Raw genomic sequence first — 19,841 nt, forward strand, 5'->3', positions numbered from 1 at the left:
CCACGTGACCTGGGTGTCTAAGCCACTCATGGGAAAAACAGAAGCTATAACAGACAGCGTGAGGAGCCCAGGGAGCCCTAGTGCCCTTGGAAACCGAGCTCAACTTCTGGAGGGTCTGTCCTGGCTCCTCCAGCAGCCGCAGGGCAGCCGCCCTGCCAGGTGGGCAGTGGATGAGGCAGAGGCACCAGCGCCCCTCCAGGGGTCCCCCCCAGTGGCTTGCCAAGCATGAGGCTGCCCAGAAAGATGCGCCTGCCTTTGCCAGCTGTAGAGGTGACCCTGCCGGAAGTCATGTGGGCTTACTTGGGGGGCAGGCTGCCTGCAGAGGCCTCTCGTGAGGCCCTGACCCCAGGGCCACCTCCCGGACTCACACCCCGTCTCTGCCCTTGGCCCACAGGCTTCTTCATTTACTTTGGCTACGGTCTCTGGCACAGCGAGGAGGCGACCCTGGCCGCCGACCCCTCAAGGACTCCTGACGGTCACTTGGATCATTGCAAGTGACACATGGGCCAGCCCCCGAGAGACCCCCGCAGCACCTTGCACCACCACCCCACCCAGCCCACGCGCCCAGAGCTCAACACAGTCCACGTGTGGCCCGTGGCCCCGACCCCCCGGCAGCTCTCTGCGGGGCCACTTGGCCAGGGCCGGGACTGGCCACCGCCTGCCTCCGAGCCTCCTCCCGGACAAGGACGGCAGCCATTCTCCTCGCCCATCCGGCACTCCGGCTGCTGCGGCCTCGGGCAGAACGGAGGTCACCTTGGGACCCCGGGCCTCCATCCCGGGGGTGCCGTGCCGGGTCCCGTCCCTGCCTTGGCCCAGCCCCAGACAGCCGCCCCGGTGCCGGGTGTCTGTCCCCTGGCTGTGCCCATGCCCCGCCCCAGCGGTTTAGTTTACTGAGAGAGGAAGGCCAGATCATCTCCTCCTGCTCGGCCCTCTGAGCTGCCTCCAGAGGGTCGCTGGACTGTGACCGCCCCCTCCCTCCAGGCAGGGGGCTTGGCCCGCACTCTGCACACTCCTGCCAGGGGACCAGGCTCCCCCCTGCCAGCCCTCCAGCAGGTCCCTGCTGCTGCTTCGGCTGAGTCCTGAGTAACTGGAACGTGACACTATTTCCGTAGGACCTGCCTCAAAAGAGCGGAGCTTAGCTGAGTGCTCCCCATGGTCCCGGCTCCTCACGGGGTCCTGCCCTCCTGCTGCTCGTGGGTCTCAAGGTTACCCAGGCCAGTGTCCTCTCGTCTTGAGTGGCGCACAGCCCCCCCTTGCCCCTCAGCTGCCTCTGGCCCCTCATGCGTCTCATCGTCACATGGAGTCCTCCTGTCCCTTGGCTGTGAGTCGCCACGCAATCCAGCTAGTGCGTAATGGTGATGTGGAAAACGGCCGAGTCGTTCCCTGAATCGTTCAGGGTGTAGGGGTCTGCCTGCAGGGGACGGTGTGGGGTCCCATGCTGTCCCTCTCGCGTGCTCTGTGTGTCATTGGATGCTGCGGGTTGGTGACCCTAGGCCCGGACCCCTGCCTCCGTGATGACTGCGTGTCCCTGTGTACATGGCGCTCCCTGCCAATGCCCCAGGGACACTCCTTGGAGGTGGGCCGTGCCTTCCTTCCCAAGAGTGGAGTCAGGGGACGGAAGGGCCTGCGTTGGCAGGAGGTGAGGGGCTGGCATTTCTGACTCCACACAAAATGTAAATGCTGCTTGTGAAGCTTAGCTCCCATTATCTTCCCCCTCTGCCCTTTGACACAAAACTGGTAGAAAGAAGCCTGATAAACTGATGGCTCTTGGCTTTTCTCCCTCTGCCCCAGAAAGTTCTTGGAGGAAAAAAAAAAAAAATGCAAGAATGAGTGAAGCAGGGTTGGCCCAGGTGGGTGAGGGCCCAGCCCCGGTTGCAGGCTTCGTCGTCCCCTCTGGTCGCTCGTGGGAGCTTTATTCACAGTCTCACTTGCGAATCTTGCAAAGTGGGGACAAGAGCCCGAAGCTCGGGTTTCCAAAGAAAAGTATTTAGGTTTATGTAGCTGGTGCTGTACCCTATTTTGATGAATCTTAACTTATTTCGTTGAGGTGTTTTGGTTGTCTGCTCTCCTCCTGGGGCCCGCTAGCCTCCTGTCTGTTGTCTGCTGTTCTCCACCAAGGTGGAGAGTGTAAGGGAACGAGGGTATCCAGGAAAGGTGGCGGGTAGAGTTTCTCTCACTTTTTTATTTCTGGCTGAAATTTCTGAGCCTGACCGCCCCCAGCAGACTGTGCACAGCTGACACTTGAGTCAGCTACACGCCTCGTCCTCCAGCTGAGAAGGTGTGTCTCAGCATCTCACGGGCAGCCTGTCCTGACAGATGGTCGCCCTCCTCTCCTGGAGCCCAGGGGCTGTGCCGAAATGCCCCCCATTGGTATCAGAAGCCCCCACCCTCCACGCCGGGCCAGAGCCCCATCTGAGGAAAGGATCCCTGGGTCATTGGACGGGGTTCAGTGACCCGTGCTTTTGTGAAGAGAGGCTTTCATACCGTTGCCAGGGGTTTCTGTGCGGGGGCCATGCTGCCAAGAGACTGAGCAGTGTCTGCAGACAGTGGCTCTATCACACCCCCTCTGGGTTTGTAAAAACTTACCTGGCCCAAAATCGGGAGGAGGTGTAAGTGGGGTGGGGGGTGCCATGTAGGGGGGCCTGATTGCCCCTGAAATGTCCTATCCCCACCAGGGATGGGAGACATTGTTACCACGGCCTGCCTTCCTGTGCCTGAGATGGACACACGCGTATACACAGCGACAAGATACACAGACAACATACATACATACACAGACACACATACACACATGTATATACACAGACAACACACATATGTATATACATATACATATACACACAGATATAACATACACATATGCACACTTTTCAGATATAACACATACACATATGCACACAAAAGTGTGAGACACACACAGAGACAACACACACACATACAGACATTACACACAGAGACATAACATACCACATAAATACACACACACACACACACACACACACACACACAGGCAGAAAATAACCACTGGAAGTGCCCAACAGTCTCACATCTCAGCCCCGCCCAGACTCAGTTTCATGGCTTGGCTATTATTTTCCAGAGACACTCCCTGGGGATGTTGTGTCCTCGGTTCCCTGGGCACCAGCCCCAAATACTCACATTGGAAAGACCTGCTTGTGGGGAGGAAGTGCCCCTTCCCACCACTTGTGGGCCCCTCCCTGCACGTGCGTGACCTTGTGAAAACCCGGGGTCCCCCGGGCCCTGTGTGGGAGAGTGAGGGGCGCAGTGTCTCTGGAGAATCAGCTGGGCCCGTGGGCAGGGGAGACGTGAGCCCCTGGGTGGGGATGGGACCTTTTGGGGGCAATCAGGACCCTGCATGGCCCCCAACCCCCGCTGCCTACACCTCCTCCCTGATTTTGGGCCAGGTGAGTTTTTAGAAACCCAGAGGTGGGGTGTGATAGAGCCATGGTCGAACGACTGCTGCTTAGTTGATACAGTATCAGCATCACTTGCATCTCCCCCGCTTTGGGTTTTGTTCCATTGAGCCCCTCGGTCTCCATCAAGTGATCGACCACCTGGTCCCGTGGCGTTTGGATACCCGCAGGTTGACTACAGCCTTGTGGGGCTTCTCTGCCCACCCTGAGCCCCCCGGGGCCCTTGTCACTCCCTTCTGCCCCTTGGTCACATCTGTTCTCACCGGGAGGGCTGCAAGCAGGAGCCTTGCGCTTGTGTTTGCTGTTTTGTGCATGGGGTGAGGGGGGGTGGGGAATGGGAACCCAGGCTGGGCTAGGTCTCCTCCCCGCCACCCCCACTGCCAGGCGGGTACGGTGAGCTGACTGGGTCCTGCCTAGGATGGCGACTAGCCTGACATTGGAAGCAGATCCGTCAGCACAGGATGTGTGGACACAGCTTGTAAAAGCCCCACCCTGTTGCAGGTGAGCCCACGGGTACTCGGGGGCCTCGCTGCTGCAGAGAAGAGGCCTGGCCCCGCGCCAGGGGTGGACACTCCACTTTGACACACTAAGAGCCGCTTGTTCTGTTGACCCCTGAGAACCACCCCCATGGAGACCAGAGGGAGCGGCTTCATGCCGGTCCGTCGCCCCAGTGTGTGAGTATGGACAGAGAGGCAGGGCTGTGGCATGTCCACGCAGGTGTGTGAATTCAACTTCAGATGGAACTAAATATGTGTTGTGTATAATTTTATGTATAATTTAAAATATATTAATATCTGTCTGCCTTGGTAATGAGAGCATTATGTAAGGCTCCTTAGTGGGAGCGAGATGTACAGTTTATCAGACTCTTGTGGACTTTTTGGGGGACAAAATGCTTTATTGATCCAGTGGTGCAAGAAGCTACAAACACTCCGTATCTCATCATCGTAGTTATGATGCCTAATGGGTGGTTAAGGCGAAAAAGAAAAAAAAGTCAACTGACCTTCCTGTTCATCACTATGATCCAGTCTTTCTGTGCCCATTGCTTCACTGGGTGGCAGTGCTCTTTCAAGAGGAAGTGGACCAGCCAGGGGTCTCGGGGCGCAGTTCTCAGGAGCCCCCCCTTCTCCAGGACCACCCTGTGAACGTGCCAAACTGCTGGCTGAACACACCACCGTGAGACCTCGGCTTGAAGTCCAAATGAGATTTCTCAGGGTCGGAGCATGGCTGGGAAGAGGCATTCAGGCCTTGTTAAATTATTAACAAGGTGTGTATGATGTTGTGTTTCTTGATGACAAACTTTTTAAGTTTGGGACTTATTTTCCCATTGGAGAAGTTTATAATATCTATTTAAGATAAGTTTCCTGCTTACGTTGTGCCTTTAAGCGTGGATTAGTCTAAGGAGCACACAGGGGTGACAGTCTCCACGAGGGTTGGTTTATTGTCAAACCTGAAGGTGTGTGGGTTCTCCAGTGTACTTTTTCTTCTACTGAACATGGAGCCATTATTAAGAGGATTGTGTTTTTTATTATGTAAATTGTGTAATATTTTTTTGCTCGTTTGATGTTCTATTTTTCTAATAGTTTTCTTATAGTTTCTTATAATTGCAATACTAGATTTAGATTCTGACAGCTAACTGCAAATCAGATTGGCCTCTGCTGGTCCTCTCGCCGTCCCCTCATACCTCCCCCTACCCCCACCCCCCATTTTTATTTTAAGGACAAAAGTAGACATTGTCCATTGCCTTTTAAAAATGTGAACCTGTGCTCTGTATCCCAGTTTTGCTGGTACATTGATGCCATAATAGTTCATGTTATAAAGTCAAACTTTGTTGGTACATCCCGTCATGCTTCTGCAAATCCTAATAAACTCCCATCTACGGCCCTGGCTGTCCAGTGCGGTCTTAGGAATTCTGGTAGCTATGGAAAGGGTGGTGAGGGGTTGGGGGGTGTGGCTTGGAGAGTCCCAGAGCCTGGTCTTTGCTTCTTGAATCTCACAGCCGGATGTTGCGTTGCCTCACAGCTGGGGTCGGGGGGAGGGGGCGGAATCCGCAGCCAGGGGGCCCCTGGATCATCTCCCTAACTGCCCACTCTTCCCAGGTCGCCTCGGGTTTGGGGCCCACAGATCTCCCCGCCACCCAGATGGTGGGGAATGAGGCTGCTGTCATCAAGTGCAGCAACACCCACCCCCGCCCCGCGACCTGTGCCCAGAACCCCTTGGCCTCGCACTGCCCTCCACCTCCCCCATACACACTCGTCGTCAGGGATGGCATGCTTGCAGGACAGGGGTGGAAGGCGGGGTGTGTGGCTGTTATAAACCTTGAGCGCTCACCATCACCCCCTCCCCCGGCCCCACTTGAGAAAGGAGGCGTTTTTCTGCATTAAAGGTGCGTTCAGTCGAGTGGCCCCAATTCTCAGACCCCGAGGCGCGGTGTGATCCCAGCAGGAAGATGCGTAGTGGCATTTCCTCACTAAGAGGAGGGCAGGGAGCTGCTGCTACAGGCCCCGCCCCACCCCGCCTCCGCATGCCCACCATCAAACAAGCGAGGACCACCCGTGGGCCACGCGGCTTGCCGCTCGCCTGGGCTGGACGGCGGGAGCGCGCGCAGGCGGGGTGCCCCTACTTGCCTCCCTAAGCCAGCACCCCACCACCTCACCCCGCCCCAGGGCGATCTGTGCCCTGTGCTGTCTTGCAGGCACCGCCGAACCCCAGCCCTTGAAATCTGGGCGGGCTGACTGCTCCCAAGCGCCCGGACCTGGGGGCGACCTGGCCGGGTCCACGCGTGGAGCCCCCCTCAGCCGGGAGAGGCCGGTGCCGCGGCGCCACGCCGCCACCTAGAGACGGGCGCCTGGAGAGCCCCCCTACCCGGCTCCACCCGTCTCCCAGGAAACCCGGACAAGGGCCTCTGAAGCCACTCCCGTCTGGAGGCCGGGGGTTGGGCAGTCACCTGGAGAAGCTCGACTGGTGGGTGAGTCAGAGGCTGCCCCCGACAGCCCGGCCTCCGCAGTGGGGAGGAATCACGTGGATTCCTTCAGGACTGCTGAGTCACCAGGCGGCCAGGAGGGCGGGGACCTCTATTAGGGGGGTACCCCTGTGCGCCCCTCTCCAAAGGGGCATCGTGTCATTTTGCCATCCAAGCTTGTCCATGAAGCCATAAATGCGATGTGAGCAAGGCTTAGGGAATAAAGCAGACAGTGTGTCTGTTGATGCAGCCAGTCTCTGGCCTACTTCTCAACACCCATCTGGGACTGCGAGGGAGTAGGGGTGTCGGGGGAGGGGTGCAGTGGCGGATAGAGAGAAGGTACGGGGTCGGACTTTGACACTTTTACTCCCTGAATCCCTGCGGTTGCCTCTTGAGCGCCTGCTGATGCGCTGTGCTGCACAGATTTGAATGCAGTTAAACCGATCAGCAGCAGCTAAGCCCATGGGCTGGCTTGTCTGTGGGGAGGTGGGACCCTGTAAGGAGGGGAGGGGCCCACTTAGACAACTCTCTATCCCTCGTGATGCCTGCGCTGGGAAACCCAGACAAATTCACCTGTTCATCCCTCACGCTGAGGGGGCAAAAAACCGAGCTGGTAGGTCAAGACACCCCAAGTGTCCTGCTTTTGTTTATAGAGAAGTTCCAGAGAAGCAGACTGGTTCCAAAGGGAAACAAATGGGGAAAAAAAGATATTTAGCAAACTTAAGTGAATTAGCTCTAGCCTCTGGCGATGTTTTTTAAGCATTTGACCCAGATTCACCACCCCCTCCCCCACTGTGGGCAAGGCCCTGCCTCTTGCTTGGCAGGAGGGCTGTCCCATCCACCAACCCCCCACCCAACACCCCCCTCCCTGGCCCCACTGCTAGGTTTGCTCTCAGATGCATCCACAGCATAACAGCCTTCACCTCCAGCAGCAGGGGAGACACATTTGCCCTGGTTCTACCCGAGCCTCACCCTCCACACTCCTCCCCGCCTCCCAGGCAGTGGGGGAGCCGCTGTGGACTCCCAGAGACCACAGAGCGGAGACTGAGTGGTTGACTTCGAAGGTCTCTCTCTCGACTGCTGCCTAGCAACCGTCGGGGACACGGTTCTCTGTTGCCAGGAGGCTGTTCCACCTTTGGTTCCTCCACGGGGCCCTGGGCCAGGCGCCAGCATCCCTTTGCTAAGTGGCAGTACTGATGCATGGTGGGGGGAAGGATAATGCAGGGTGGTTCTGATTAAAGTGGTGGCAGGAGGCGCCAAAAGACATGAACAGATTGGGATGTGTTGATGAGTAAATCGTTAATTGGCAGCCATCACCAATATCTGGAGGCATGAGTGAGCCAGGGGGTCTAGGATGGTGTTGGTGGGTCCAGAGTAACTCAGGGGCCTTTATCACCTGCCAAGGGGCTCCTGGTCAGCAGCAGCTTGGGGGAACAGACTGACTGGAGTCTTCCCATGGCCCCTGGTGCCCCTGCTAACTGGCTGCAGTCCAGCCTGAAAGCCCGTATTAAGGGGGTGGGAGGGGTTGAATGCTTTCAGGTTAAAGGAGTGTCCTGGCTCAGTGCTTTTTGGGGTCCCGTGAACCCCGCAGGCATGAGAAAGCGCAGGACAAGGAAGTGCTGTGACCATGGCCCCCATGCTAGGAGCCAGTGGCCCCCTGGCCACTCTGAGAGGAGAACTCTGTGACCACCCAGACACAAAGTGACCAGGCCCATTTAGGGTAGAAAGTCAGGTCAGCATCTGAATTTGAAGTTGACGGTGAGGGGCTTGTACTTGATCTCTTGTGTCCTTTTTCTGACGGTCTCCAGTCCAACCTGGCTACCTGAAGACAAGGAGCAGAGCCACCGAGCCCCCAAAGCTTGGGGGAAGACTGCTGAAAGTCCCAGGCTACAAGCTGGGCGCAGGGACCCTGCTAAACTGGAGCAGAGGGTCTCAAGACTCAGTGATGACCAGCTGACCCTGGCGTGCACACAGAGGGAACCTGGCCTTCGGGCCTCCCAGTCCACTCCTGACCTCCTGAAGCCTGAGGGGGGCCAGGCCAATGGTCACATCAAGTGCATATCACAGAAGGTCCCTCAAGTTCATTTTAATATGCTTCAAACACAAATAATGCAACACAGAAACCGCAGGGGCCAAAAAAGGAACGAGTGACCCCCTTCAGATGGTCACCAAGTATGCTGGCTCCACGGCCTGTCCGCGCTCCGACACCCAGCTGGAACCTCACAGGGCGTGTGGTGGGCTGGGGGTGAGCAGGGCACCAACAGCATCCCACACGCCAAGGAGAGGTTGGTGAGGTTGGGTGGGTTTGCTCGAGACAGGTGGGGAGGCTGTAGCATTTCTCTGTGGAAACAGCTCCAGCCTGGGAGGTGGACACCAGAGAAACAGAGGTCCAAGTCCTAACAGTGTTGGGAGTCGGGGAGAGAGAGGTGAAGTGGGGGAGGCGCTGCTGCCCCTAGAGTTTGGGGATAGGAGCCATACATGATGGGCGTCCATGACAAGGAAAGGAAGCCAGGGCATTGTGGGAATTAGCTCAGGTACCCAAGGTCAGGGATGGTTAGAGCCACGCTCTAGTCACCTAGTGGGGGATTACTTGGTTCTAACACCACTACAACTGTGACTGCAACAGGCTAACACACCAGACCACATTCTAACGTAACACTGACATCTGTATTGCTGTGTGACTGCATTTAGCAGGTGCCGTTATGGAAGCAGTTCCTAGTTCGGAGGGCTGAGCTACTGTGTCTGCAGGTGGTGCCTGCTAAAAGAATACATATTCGTGTATTTTAGTCAACGTGGCATCATCTACTCTAACGGGATGCCCAACTCAACATCACAGCATCATGCAGACCCACTAAACGGAAAAAGAAATGTTTCTTCACTGGGTATCTCCTGTCTATGTCCCCAGGATGGGCAAAAACCTGGAGGTTTGCTAGAAATGAGATGTATGGGAGGCCAGGAAGCCCAAGCTTGACTCATGCAAGGAACACAGACCAGGTCTGTCTTCATGCTGGCCACATATGCCACGAGCAGGCAGGGGCTCTGGGCCAGGGGACCCTTTCTTGAGCCGTTTCTTTCCTGCTCTGTGACTGACCCCACAAAGCGTATCTACATAAGTCTGCCTATCTCGGGTTTGCTCAGAATCAGTCTTGTGCTCAGGACCACTTTGAGGGGCCTTGGGGAGAAAAGTACAGAGTCTTCGTCACGAACAGTAAAGACGTCATTATCACCACTGTATTAATGGCTGAAACTACTTTGTGTGTTATGCTTCTAATGGTCCACAGCACTACAGGAATCTCTTCCCCATTCTAATCCATTTAGGAGACAAATGCCAGTCCAGAAGCCTATGACCACTGGCTGGCTGTTTCCTGGGGCTCCTCTCTTTGGAAGAACCTCCTGAGCCAAAGATGAGACCTCTCTTAGCTGTGGTATAGCTTGACCATCCAGCAGAAAAAGACACCTGGGTTTCTGGGAGGTCATGCAATGATCTAGCACAACCAGGAACTGATCCCCCCAGGACAAAAGAACTGGTTTTCTGGAAGCCCCTGCTAGAACCCCTGAGCTGCTCAATGTACAAGAATGAGGTTGGGTTACAGAACCTAACTGAAGTGGGGCGGGGCAATGAAATAGGGCTGAGGGTCGTATTTTGGTAGGTTGACCATTTATAGCATCACATCAAACAGGATGCCAGAGGACGTTCTTCTCCTCTACGCTTAGTCAGAATACAGCCTCTATCAGCAATTTTCCTTCTTGAGGATGGAGCGTGAATAGTCTTGGCAAACTCCAAGGCCATTCTCACCCTCATTCTCTAAGGTCATGTGCTTCCATATTTTCCCAAGGATGCAATAGCCGAATGATGGATTCCAAGATGCCATTTAGGAAAAAAGCAAAAACTTGTGTTTACAAGACTATAGGCGATCCACTGGTCTTGAGTTAACATCTGCAAAACTGCTCATCCCCCTCAGGGTTTCTCACTGCTGCCCCTTATCCACTCAGGACAGGAATGTCGATAATTAAAATCTGTGGATGGAGTAATAGTGACCTCACGTCATGTTGACTAAGAAGCTGATTGTTTCAAAGGTAGTTACCGACGAATGGCTGGTGTTTGTGTTAAACAGAGTACCACATGGTGGTAGGTCGAAAGGCGCTTCTTCTCTGTATCTTTTTTTTTTTTTCCTTTTTCTATTTTGGGTAGAAATATTCCTGGGAAGGTAGATAGAAATGCATTTTCATTTCCCAATAATTCTTAGGCACGAGTTAGAAAACTGCTGACCGTCACCAAAATACGTCAGCACTTCATGTTATAAAAAATGCAATTCAGAACCGCTGCATGTGTATATACGTGTATCTAAATATACACACATACCGGTGCAGTACACAAGGATTATTCAATGGAGAGTCAAAACTGAGCTGTTTGTTAACTAACCTGAAATTCTGCAGTGAAAGTTCATTGCTCAAGGACAACTGGCATTTCCTTCTTTTGGCTCTGACTATGGCCAAACGTTTGCACATGAGACACTACCGTTTACACGTTCCTAAGTGCCCGTCCCGGGACAGTCCTACACACGAGGGTTAGAAGAGGGCTCGGCCTGGGATGCGGCTATGCAGCGACTGGGCATGCGCGCATGGGAGGCCGCCACGTAGCGACTGGGCATGCGCGCGGGGCCAGGCGGGCCGGCCCGTGGCGGTCACCACTCCCCATGGGTGGGAGCCCTCGTGGACCGGGCGCCGCAGCTCGGCCCGCAGCGTGGTGGCGTCATCTGGGCGTCATGCTGACTCTGGCGGGAGAGGAGGGCCCGGAGGAGGAGCTGCGATACACAGGGGATGTGGGGGACAGTTTAATGGGGCTGGTCGGGTCCCCGGTTTGGAGCTTCCATAGCAGCTCTTCATTGGTTCGGCTCAGTCTCTTTTTCTCCTGCGTTTCTTTCTCCACGTATTCCTGGAGGTTAGCGTTCTCCTCCGACAGCTGTCTGCACGGGGGTTGGGGGTGTGGTGGGAACAAGCAACAGTCAGAATAGCAATGGCAGAGCAAGACACTGAGCCTGAGGTCGGCCAGGCCCAGGGGCGCACAGGGAACGGGGTGGGTGGTGGGTTCCTGTGGACCTCAGGGACCAAGACCCCGGGGGCTGAAACATGATCGCCACCTGTCCCACCCACACAGTCCTCTCCCAGAGTCTCTCTGCCAACACCTGATTTCACCCACAGTCCCTCTGCCCTGAGTCAGGGGAGGCGCTGGTGGCCAGTGGACAGAGCAGAAGCTGCAGGCATGAAAGAAGAGGCAAGAGGGGCTTGGTGTGGGGGGTGCTGAGCGGCGCAGACATAAGAGGCGATGACGATAAGGACAGCCCCGGGGAATCGGTGGTGCCATCAGCCTCCGCAGCCTGCCCTCGCCCTGGGCCTCCCTGGCAGCAGTCAGCTCGCGCTGTGACCTTCTGGGCAGTGCATCTGGTCGCCTGCTGGAGCTGGAGCCCTGGAGGACGGGGCCAGAGCGGTCCCTCCTCCAGTGTTCGGCATCCAGCCTGGGGCCCGGCCCTAACAGATGCTCCATGGATGTTTGCAGCTGATGGATGCCAAGTAGAAAGGAACCCGATGTGTTTTGTGCCTCTGTCCTCACTGCAGCCGGGTTGCTGCTCCTCCCTTCCAGAAGTCGGAGCCTCGGAGCAGGTTAGGAGCACGGAGATGAAAGCGGCTGCACGGCCAGGTCCCTCCCTCCTGCCCTCCGGCGGGGAAGCTCCCCTCTGCCATTGGCCGAGCGCCAGGGCAGCAGTCGAGGGCCCCACTGCTGGAGCCCAGGGTCGGCTGGCTCACATGGCTGTTTTCTTTAGCCTGGAACTCCCAGCTGGCAGCCCTTCCAAAACCTCCTCCACCATCCCCACCGCTCCTGCCCCCGCCCCTGCCAGTTGTGCCACACGCTTTAGCCCACCCCACTCCTTTCCACCAAAGAGGGTGCTCCGTGGAGCCAGGGCATCGGCTGGGTGCTCAGAGCAGTGTGTTCTACGCTTTCCTCCACGTGGGGAGCGCGGAGAGCCTGCGTGGGAAAGCCTTGGGGCTCGGAGGAGCGAGGACAAAAGCAAAGCCCTCCAAGGTCAGGAACAAAGCTATTCTATCTGGGACACGCGCTTCCGAGGCTCCATCACCCAGGCCCACCTACCTTGTGACCACGGTGTTCTGGTCGATCCTGGCCTTGAGGTCTTCGTTCTGCTGCTGGAGAACTTGGATCTTCTCTTCCAGGATAATGTTCTTTTCTGCCTATAAAAGATGCAGTGTCAAGAGCTCTGCAGCCAGGCCCTGGGGGAGATGACAGACCAGTGCCCTTGGCTTCTGGGTTTTGGAGGATTATCTAAAACAGTGTTTTTCAAACTGCAGTTTGCAATGCATCAGCTATAAAACCAGGCTAGAGGGATGTGACCAGCATTGCTTTTTTAAACAAAAGAACAGAATAAAAAATACCAGAGTGCACTCTAAAAGTACTGTTTTTTATATATATATATATATATATGTATATCTTTCTTATATATATGTAGGTATATAATATGTCTGTGTGTATATATTATGAATTATGGGGCTTCCCAGGCAGTGCTAGGGGTAAAGAACCTGCCTGCAATGTAGGAGACCCAGGTTCAATCCCTGGGTCTGGAAGATCTCCTGGAGAAGGAAATGGCAAGCCATTCCAGTATTCTTGCCTGGAGAAACCCATGGACAGAGGAGCCTGGTGGGCTACACAGTCCATGGGGTCGCAAATACTTGAACACAACTGAAGCAACTTAGCATGCATGCATTTCCTGGGAACAAAGATGAGGCGGGCGTGGGAGCCTTGCTGAAGAGCTGGCTAGAGCCCAGTCCTTCCACTCTGATGCCTCGGCCCGATGCACGGAGGGGTGGTGGTTTTCCTTAACCACCCTACGCGGGAGTTCTTCACAGTCTTTTCAAAAAAGAATTTCTCAGTTCATCTTAGAATGGAGCTCGACTTCAGCTAGGTCTCAGGCCATGGGGACACACGGACAGAGAGCGGGCATTAAGTCTCAAAGGAATAACCACCATGGAGGAGGATGTTATTTTCTGTTCGTGTGCAAAGCTGGGCTTGAGCTGCACGTTCCTGGCTGCCCAGAGCCTCAGGAGGGAAAGTGTCCACATTACTGATATTTTCATCCCTCCATTAATTCAGAATGTGGTGCTGTGCATACAGGTACTGCCAGAGGTGCCAGTGCAGGGCGGAGGACCCGATAGGGAGAACCAGGGGACCCACCAGCCAAACTGGACCCTGGGGGGTGCTTATGGCTCATCTCTGACAATGGCAGGGGCACGGAGACACTCACTATGAGAAGTGTATTCTACACAGGAATCCAATATAGGCACACACATAAATTGTGCATATGTAATTCACTATGCCTGTGTGTGCTAGGTTGCTTCAGTTGTGTCCAAACTCTTTGCGAACCTATGAACCACAGCCTGCCAGGCTCCTCTATCCATGGAATTCCCCAGGGAAGAATACCGGAGTGGGTTGCCATTTAATTCTCCAGGGGATCTTTCCCGATCCAGGGGATATTATGTGGGTGTCCTGTATTGCAGGCAGACTCTTTACCATCTGAGCCACCAAGGAAGCCCTCCTAGGAAATGGGAAGTGATTCAATCAATTCTCCCTGCCCCCACCCCTGCCTGGAAAGGTTTCTGGAATGAACTCTTGCATGCCCACAGAGTGCCTAGAGCAGGGCTAAAAATAGCCTGATAAACCCAGAGGCTGCTGGTTGACCAGATAAGGATGCAGACAGTCCAGCCTGGAGGAGGAGGGCTGCAGGGCTGAGAGGGGCAGGGCTCTGTCTACTTCAGCTGGCCCCACTGGCCTTCAAGCTAAGCTGCTGGAAGGTCCCAGGACGCCAGCATCACCCAGGATGCTGTAATGGGCACTCACAGCCCCATCTGCTCCCATCCTAACGGATAAGCATCTGTGCAGCTAGAGATGCCCAGAGAAGGATGGTGCTAGATCAGGAGAGCAGACATGATGACTGAATGCAACAGGTGGTCTGGGACCAGCTCCTGGTTTGGATAAACCAGCTGCCAGGACATTTCCGAGACATGCAGAGAACTTTAAAAGCTAAGAGGAGATGATCACTTACTGAGATGGTGAGTTGAAGATGTGCTAACTGAAAAGAAGCAGGATGCAAAATCTGTGTGTGTGTGTGTGTGTGTGTGCGTGCGCATGTGCCTGTGTGCGTGCATGCGTGTGTGTGTGTGTGCACGTGCTGTTTATTGGGGTGTGTACACTTGTATGGAGGAAAGCCTTCAGAAAGTGTTAACAGTGGTAGAAATATGGCATTTTAATTTCCTTATTTTTATCTTATAATTACCTATAATGCACATATTTTCCTTCTATAGTATCAAAAATTTAAAAATAATGATAAGAAAAAAAATGACTCTATATGAGTCCCTTGGGCCAACCTTCCCATCAAGATAGTATCTCTTTGGAGGCAGGCCTCCCTGCTGCTAACTTTGGACTACTATCTCAGTTGCAACACTTGTACCCACAGGGTCTGGCAGTGAACTCTGAGCACTCTATTCCCCGAAAGGCACGCCCTTTGCTAGTTCTCTGGGAACCAGAACCCGGTGGAAGCCGAGGCCTGGAGCTCTGGCTCATGGTTCCTGCCTGGGCTGGGCCACTAACTGGCTCTGGATGAGACAAGACCTTTTCCTAAGCCTCCATCTCTGCATCTGTAAAAGGAGACTCTTGACAATGGAATCCCACTCAATGGATTGCTGTCGGAATTACTGAACAGACACAAAGTGTCTGCACAGTGCCTGGTGCCCATCAGCGATGCCCCCCGGATGCAGGCTCACTGCACGTCCTCCCCTGGGAGGGGAGAAGTTAGCAGTTCACAGTGATGGATGGCGATGCAGACAGGGACTCAGATGCGCTCTAGACTTGTACAAACGAGGCCATGTCTGAGATTCCTGAACTCCTGGCTCCCAAAACAAGGCCTGGAGCCTCATCTGTGATCTTTTCTGCTCAGGTGCAAGCAATGGACAGGTAAGGGTCGGGTGTTCCCTCAAACACTGTTAATCCTTTCACCCACAAGGGCAGCGGGAATATCATGCCAGTTATGGGGGCCTCCCAGGGTTACAGGCAACTCACCAGCTTTTCCAGCTCAAGAATCTTCTTTTCCTGCTGATGTATCTGTTGATTCTTCATCTCCAACACCTGTTTCAGACTCTTCATGTCTTCTTCCAAGTGCTGATAAGGAGCCAAGGCAATCTGCAGGGGCAGAGAGTAAGGAGCTGTTTCCCAGGCACCCCGGCAAAGCCCAGCATTCACCAGTGTTGTGAACTCAGTGAAATCTAGTCTCTGTTAACAAGCTTAATAAGAGCAAAGGGGCAGGTGGGCGAGAATGCTCACAGTCCTCCCTGATAAAGATGCCCAGGAGTTTCCACTGGGAGTGAGACTAAAAATCCAGCTTCATGGGGAGCAGAAGAGGGGAGGCCATCAGTCCCTGAAATGTCAGATACTGGGGTGGCTGGATATTACCAGCCCAGCCCCCCAAGGGAACTTAGTGGGCAAAAACACTAAATTCAACATTGGCCTTTAACATTCGCCCAGGCTACTTGGTTCAACACACAGGCAAAGATTGGTACAGGTCCCTACCTGTGCCCATGGTCAGCCCCGCCCGCTCCACACCCTGCGTAGGAAATGAGCAAAGTAGTTTAAAAAGGCATTGTGGAAAAAGAACTGTTGGAGTAAGTCTGCCAGATGTGACAAATAAAATGACAGGATGTTCAATTAAGTCTGAATGTAACATAAACAACTTTTTTGTACTGTAGGAGACGTATTTAAAAAGCTCATTTATCTCACATTTCACTGGGTGTCATGGATTTCACCTGGCAACCCTACATAGAGGGAAAGAATTTTGCCAGGGTTTCTGGAAAAAGAAACCTTCAACCTTCAGCAATGCCTCCCTGTGGAGTTGGGGTTGGGAAGGAATGAGATGTTGGGGTCGGGGTAAGGGTGAGGCAGAGGCATTTCCAGGTCCAGCTTGTCCCAGGGGCTCATGGACAGTGGCTGGGGAGCCCTGTGAAATGCAGCAAGAATAACACTCAGATGGAGAACCCACAGCTGTCCTGACTCAGGACAGGTGCCTATGGATGTATGTTTAAAATCCTGGCAGGCCCCGACCACTGTCGCTCTGGAGTCAGATCAGCACAGGGGCTCTGTCTTTGGGGTGATGCTGGGGGAGCACCAGGCTTGCAGGGTGCTAGGAGGCTGAGAGCTCATGGTACCTCCAGCTGCTCCTCCGTGTTTTTCCTCAGAGCCTCCTCGAAGCGCCGGGCTCGGTCCCGCAAAGACTGGCTCTGGAAGGTCAGCGTGTCCACTTGGTCCTGCAGGTAACGCATGAGACATCTAGCTCGATCCTCACAGACACAGCCCCTGGGAGGCACCCCCTGCCCGGGTTGCTCCTCACGGGGCAGTGAGGTCAGGGGGGCCCCACTGGGTCCCACAAAAAGGGCATCACATGCCAGGGGGAGAGGCCCCCAAGTGCCCACTGTCTCCCCACCTTGGTGCCTTGTCCAGAACGGACCACAAGACACTGACAGGTGAATGTTGCTGCCGCACAGAAAGTGTGGGGGGCGGGGGGTGCCCAAAGCAGGAGACCTGACTCTGAGACGGGAATGCCGTCTCGCTTCTGCCCCAACAAGAAGCCTGCAGCAGGGGGGGCATTTAGTAATTCAATAACCAACCTCACAGAGGCAAACCATCAGCAGAGAGGTGTCTAGTCTGGCCTCTAGCCGCAACCCCCGGCCCAGACTTCAAGAAGGACAATTAATCCATCTCAAAGAAGAACTCTCTGTATTTGTAAAGTTCAAGCCAGAAGCTGTCAAACTGACCCTGACTCCTTGCTCTGCCTGAGCCCCGAGCACACCCCGCCCCCTCCCCCGCCCCCGCCAACCCCACTAAACACGGTGACAACAGGTCCTGAAGGATTCTGCCTCCTATGTCATTACTATGGTACCATAATGATGATGATATACGTGACATTGCCTGGAACTATTATAAAGAAGTAGCTGTTGCCTAGTGCTCTATACACCTTACACGTGATGAAATGTATTTATTTTTAAGGCATGACCAGAAAAATTTTAAACATAAAATACCATCTCTGCCCATCTGGGCCACTACCCCTCTTCAGTGTGCATTGGGTACCTGCATTATGCATTAATTGGATCCCCTTGGAAGACACAGGGATGCCTGCTCACCAGACCAAAAAAAAAAAAAGTACATTTTCCAGGTGCCAGCAAGGTAACTCCTTAGGAGATAAGATTCCTTTCTCAATCCTTTAAGGTGTCATAGTGACCTGCTGCTCACCCTGTTGGACCATGTGCACTGACAATGTGTTACTTTGATGCTATGCTATGCTATGCTAAGTCACTTCAGTCGTGTCCGACTCTGTGCGACCCCAGAGACGGCCACCAGGCTCCGCCGTCCCTGGGATTCTCCAGGCAAGAACACTGGAGTGGGTTGCCATTTCCTTCTCCAATGCATGAAAGTGAAAAGTGAAAGTGAAGTCTCTCAGTCGTGTCTGACTCTTAGCGACCCCATGGACTGCAGCCTACCAGGCTCCTCCGTCCATGGGATTTTCCAGGCAAGAGTACTGGAGTGGGGTGCCATTGCCTTCTCCGACTTTGATGCTAGATCTTTTATTTCAAAAATTTATACAACTGTGCATTGACCTATAACAGGTGGGACAATCTCAGGGATTTTTGTCTTTGTTTAAATTAAAAAAAAATTTAGATACAATTTTGAAAGATTACTTTCCATTTTACAATTTTTAAAAAATATTGGCTATCCTCCCCATGTTGTACAATACATCCTTGAGACTGTCTTATACTCTGTCTCCCTGCCTCCATGTGGCCCCTCCCCACCACTGCTAACCACTAACTTGTTCTTTATACCTAAGACTCTGTTTCTTTTTTTTTGGTGATATTCACTAATTTGTTGTATTTTTTAGATTCCACATCTAAGTGATATCATACAGTATTTGTCCTCCTCTGCCTGACTTATTTCACTTTTAGCATAACACCCTTCAAGTTCATCCATGTTGCTGCAAATGGCAAAATTCATTCCTTTTCAGGGCTGAATAGTATTCCATTGTATATGACTGTATTCCACATGAAGATTGTCTCCTGGGTTCTCATCCTCAGGTTGGCTTGAATAAAATTATCCATTTCTTTCTTAGATTGACTATTGATTAGTTTTCTTCGTTGACACATATTTATTTCCCTTAAGCTGCTCATATCTTGAGGAAGGAACTGGTATTATCCCCATTTTACAGATGAGTAAACTAATGTTTACAGCTTATGTAACTGTCCATGATTTAAAATCTATTAAGAGGAGATACAGTGGGATTTAAGCCCCAAACTCAAATCTTTTAACTCAAACCTGTTTCTCTAGTAGCCATTAGCCCAAGGAAATTGGTTTAAGCAGCTGCACCCACCTGGTACCTGAAAGTCTCCAGCTCAAATGGGTTCTGCCGGTGAGTCACCACTAAAATGTGCACGGTTCATGACTGTGTGACGTGGCAAAGTGAAGACTCACTGATGAAACAAAACTCTGTCTTTTGGTTTTGGACTATTGTGGGGTTTTGATACATTACAGTACTGCTGTTACATTCCTGGTTTGTGTTCCTTAGGGTAATGTATCTGGGTGGTGTGGAATGGCTTCCCAAGTGGCGCTAGTGGTAAAGAACCCACCTGCTAATGCAGGAGATGTAAGAGACGCGGGTTAGATCCCTGGGTGGGGAAGATCCCCTGGAGGGGCACAAGGCAACCCACTCCAGTATTCTTGCCTGGAGAATCCCGTGGATAGAGGAGTCTGGCAGGCTACAGTTCATGGGGTCACAAAGAGTCAGACACAACTGAAACGACTTAGCACAGTGTGGAACGTAGGGGACACAAAGAAGGCAGTTTGGGGTAAACCTGCCAAGGATAAGCCACATGAGGGGTATGGGGGCATATGCAGGCCCACTGATGGATCGATGGATCGGGGGTGGGCATGCAGCAAGCAGCTGCATTTAAAATTTTTTGCAAAGTCCACTCAATAGTGTGACACTCCATAATCCTAGATTTTCTGCTTGGCAGGGCAGACACTGTGTAAGAAACACTGCCTGGGGAAAGTGAGCCATCCAAAAAGCAAAATTCCCGCCTTTCTGTTTGAGTTATGGTCTTCGCCTTCCAAACCTCCAAATGTGAGTGTCCCTAATATTTCAAAGGTAATCTTTCTAGGACTGGGACACCTACAGCTGCCAACGGAGGCAGGGCCACCAACCTCCCCCTGGCTTCTCCGACAGCCCTTCCCTAGGCCTGGGGACAGTCAACAGCTTTTCACAGAAGAAGTTGGCCAGGGGGTTGGGGGTGGGGGTGGGCATCTCTGGCAGGCTGGAGGGAGAGGCAGGCAAGTGATCTGAGAGGTCTGT

At 53.5% G+C, this 19,841-nt stretch overlaps 2 protein-coding genes across 10 annotated transcripts in view; one reads left to right on the forward strand and one right to left on the reverse strand.

The window, feature by feature from the left end:
- The window catches only part of SLC7A1 (solute carrier family 7 member 1), a 62,558-nt gene extending 57,246 nt beyond the window's left edge, over positions 1-5,312 (forward strand). For 5 of the 6 annotated variants that reach the window (XM_024999940.2, XM_024999942.2, XM_024999941.2 and 2 more), the window contains one exon: positions 395-5,312. In XM_024999940.2, the coding sequence (XP_024855708.1) occupies positions 395-498 (104 nt within the window). In that variant the 3' untranslated portion in view covers positions 499-5,312. The remainder of the gene's footprint in view (positions 1-394) is intronic. The other variant, NM_001135792.1, reaches the window with a different exon arrangement.
- Positions 5,313-8,461: 3,149 nt separating this feature from the next.
- MTUS2 (microtubule associated scaffold protein 2) overlaps positions 8,462-19,841 on the reverse strand; it is a 399,745-nt gene continuing 388,365 nt past the window's right edge. For all 4 annotated transcript variants that reach the window (XM_059892233.1, XM_025000067.2, XM_025000066.2 and 1 more), the window contains 4 exons: positions 16,654-16,752; positions 15,515-15,634; positions 12,539-12,636; positions 8,462-11,357 (listed from right to left, as the gene is read on the reverse strand). In XM_059892233.1, the coding sequence (XP_059748216.1) occupies positions 11,144-11,357; positions 12,539-12,636; positions 15,515-15,634; positions 16,654-16,752 (531 nt within the window). In that variant the 3' untranslated portion in view covers positions 8,462-11,143. The remainder of the gene's footprint in view (positions 11,358-12,538; positions 12,637-15,514; positions 15,635-16,653; positions 16,753-19,841) is intronic.

This window comes from Bos taurus, chromosome 12 (genome assembly GCF_002263795.3).
Source record: "Bos taurus isolate L1 Dominette 01449 registration number 42190680 breed Hereford chromosome 12, ARS-UCD2.0, whole genome shotgun sequence".
NCBI lineage: Eukaryota > Metazoa > Chordata > Mammalia > Artiodactyla > Bovidae > Bos > Bos taurus.